This window comes from Sarcophilus harrisii, chromosome 2 (assembly GCF_902635505.1).
Source record: "Sarcophilus harrisii chromosome 2, mSarHar1.11, whole genome shotgun sequence".
Classification (NCBI taxonomy): Eukaryota; Metazoa; Chordata; class Mammalia; order Dasyuromorphia; family Dasyuridae; genus Sarcophilus; species Sarcophilus harrisii.
In genome coordinates this window covers 70,962,272-70,965,623 of record NC_045427.1, presented here as the reverse complement: position 1 = coordinate 70,965,623, position 3,352 = coordinate 70,962,272, and the positions used below count along the sequence as shown (strand labels likewise).

The 3,352-nt window shown below is 35.5% G+C and overlaps 1 protein-coding gene across 1 annotated transcript; it reads left to right on the top strand.

The window, feature by feature from the left end:
* The first annotated feature begins 1,291 nt into the window (after positions 1–1,291).
* On the top strand, positions 1,292–2,239 carry LOC100921482 (olfactory receptor 1N1-like). The gene has a single exon (XM_003758380.1). It carries the CDS (start codon positions 1,292–1,294, stop codon positions 2,237–2,239), a length of 948 nt encoding a protein of 315 aa, XP_003758428.1.
* Positions 2,240–3,352: the final 1,113 nt, after the last annotated feature.

Sequence of the window (3,352 nt, the reverse complement as noted above, 5' to 3'; positions counted from 1 at the left end):
CATTGGAAGTACAGGAGACAAATATTTTTATTTTATAGTTAAGAAAGCAGACCAAGGTTAAGTAGGGTCAAGTAGCTGATAAATGCTTGAGATTGGATTTGAACTCAAATTTTAGTGAGTCTAAAATCAAGCAAAAATACCTGGAGGAAGAGGATAACAAGAAAAAATAATCTAATGTTCTGTCTGTATCTTTGTTATACAATTCTTTTTTGTCCCAACCTGAGATTTAACTAGATAGAGGATGTTTCAGTGAAGAGACTCCTTTGATCAAAGCAGATTTACAATTATGCTGAAACATGCTCTTAGAGAGTTGTTTAGTCCACTTGAAGATTAAATGATTTACTGTCAGACAGGTACTATGTCAGAGGCAGGGGTGGAATCCAAATCTTTCAGAGTTGGGATTTTGATCTATCAGAGGCATGCCATCCATACAAATAGACTTTGAAATTTTTATTGCATGGAATACTGTTTTCACTTTTTTGTTGTTGTTGATTGCTTGGGAGTTTTTTTTTTTTCTTCATGTTGTTCCATTTTGATCTGATTTTTCTTGCTCAGCATGATGAATATAGATATATGTTTAGAAGAACTGCACATGTTTTACTTATGTCAGATTGCTTACTCTTGGGAGGACAGGGAGGGAGAAGCTCACCATTCTATCCACTGTGCTATCTTTGTAAGAGGGATTCCACCCTTCTCTACCTTTCGCAGTTATTTTTTTTGTTCCACAGCATTGGTATTTTCTCAAATTGGACATCCCTCGACCTTTTCTTTATAAAATAATAGTAAAAGTATTATGCTAAAGTAATTTCTTTTCTGTCTTTTGAGAAAGAATCAATATTGATTCATGCAAACCTCTGTACTACTTTTTTTTTTCCAGTGGAGTCTAGATACTCTAAGGGATTAGAGGTTGATAGGCGTATAGGTAGTCAGTTCAGTATATTCTTTTTAGTATGTTAACATATAGAGAAAAGATATGTGGAGCTATAGTCTTAGGGAATGGGGGTTAAAAAATAATTTTAAGGGTAAGGGAGTTCTGAGGATATTTATTGCTTGTTGGGAAGTAGTATCTACTGAGCAATTTGGAGAAAAGGAGAGAGAAGTAATCAACTGGGTAAGCTCCCAGAGGAGAGGAGATGGAATAGAAGTCATGAAGACCAATGGATTTCTTGTAGAACATGCTTATCATAGTTTTTATTTCAATTCTTTCTACTACACTCTGTAATATATTTATGAAATATTCCTTTGTTTCTTTAGGTCTTTTGTTTTCTGACTCTCTTAACATGTTGATGATATGGGACATGGAAATCAGACCAGTGTTTCTGAGTTTCTTCTCCAGGGGCTCTCCCAGCATCCGGAACACCAAAACCTCTTCTTTGGATTGTTTCTGTGTATGTACCTGGTCACCATGGCAGGGAATGTGCTCATCTTCCTTGCCATCATCTCTGAAGCTCGCCTTCACACTCCCATGTATTTCTTCCTGGCAAGTCTCTCCTTTGCTGACATTGGTCTGTCCTCCAGTATTGTCTTGAAGATGCTCCATAATCTCTATACTCAGCATCATACCATTTCCTATACAGGATGCCTGACACAACTCTATTTCTTTCTGTCATTTGGAGATATGGACAATTTCCTGCTTACTGTGATGGCATATGATCGCTACATGGCCATTTGTCACCCACTGCATTATACCACAGCTATGAGACCCCAGTTCTGTGTCCTTCTGGTGAGTGTGTGTTGGGTGATCACTAATCTCCATGCTCTGTTACACACTCTGCTTATGGCAAAACTGTCCTTCTGTGTAGTAGGGGAAATATCACATTTTTTTTGTGATATTAGTCCCCTGTTGAAAATTTCTTGCTCTCCCACTCGGTTAAATGAATTAATTGTCTTTTTTGTTGGTGGTCCAGTTATGGCAGTTCCCTTCCTATGCACTCTGGTCTCTTATATCTGTATTGTCTCTGCCATTCTCAGGATGCCATCCTCAGGGGGTGGCAGGAGAAAGGCTTTCTCCACGTGTGGCTCTCATCTCTCTGTGGTTTGTGTCTTTTATGGTACCCTTTTCAGTGTGTATTTCAGTCCTCCTTCTATTTACCCCATCAAAGATATTGTGGCTTCTGTGGTATACACAGTGGTAACTCCAATGCTTAACCCTTTCATTTATAGCCTGAGAAACCAAGACATGAAAGTGGCTCTAGGGAGTCTCCTTAGAGGAAAGATATTTGCCTCTGAGATACATTAACTTTTTGGTTTCCTATGTTGAACCTCCTCTTAATCTTTTCCTCTCCACCTAACTTTCCTTTTTTTTTTTTTTTTTTTTTTTTTTGGAAGGACATTTTCAAATGAGTAAAAGATAGTCTGAAGATAGATCTCTAGTAGAATATCCCACTCACCACTTTCAAAAGTTCTTCTTTTAGTAGAGTTGTGATTTTATCATTTGTTTGATTCTGCTTATTTCATTCCCCATCATTATATCAAACACTCATAATTGTTCATTTTCATTACACTGATCTGAGAGTATACACTTATTTCATTATTTTTACTTTTCTCTTAGAGAAATATTTGAATCTTATAGAAAAACCATCAATCAGAGAATGACTGAATCAATTGTGATATAAAAATATGATGGGTTGGTTACTATTGTGGCATAAGAAATGAAATAAATTACCAAAAATATGGAAAGACAAAAATGAAATGATGTTTTATTTTTCTAATTCTGCTCTGGTTGACAATTCCCATCTCTGTGTTCCTAAGTTTGGCCAGATTGGGGATAGGGAAGGATGGAGAGAGATAGAGACACAGAGCTAGAAAAAAAGAAGAAAAGAAAGAGAAGAAGAAGAAGAAGAAAAAGAGCAAGAAGGAGAAAGAGGAAGAGGAAGAAAAGGAAGAAAATAATGACATTTCTGATATTTTCATGATGAAAAATTCTGAATACCTCTAGAGAAAGAACTTTTGGAATCTAAATGCAAAAATAAAAATGAAATTGAATACATACTATTTTTAGTCTCTCTCTGTGTTTTTTTTTTTTTACAAGATGCTTGCCATAGAAACTTGTTTTGCATGATTTCACTGATGTAACCCACATCATATTTCTTACTGTTTTAGGGAATGATGGAGAGAAAGGAAGGAAGAGAATTGGAATGGAAAATTTTGAAAATTAATGTGGAAAATTGTTTTAACATGCAATTGGGAAAAATACATTCATCAATTTAAAAAAAATTGGTGTTCAAAAACCAACTAGTACAGTTATTAACTCCTCTCTGTGGGTTGTAAAAAAAAAAAAAAGAGTGCCTTCTTCAAATCAGAAAGCAAATAATTTGGGGAAAAAAAACATTAACTTTGTAGTTTACTTTAC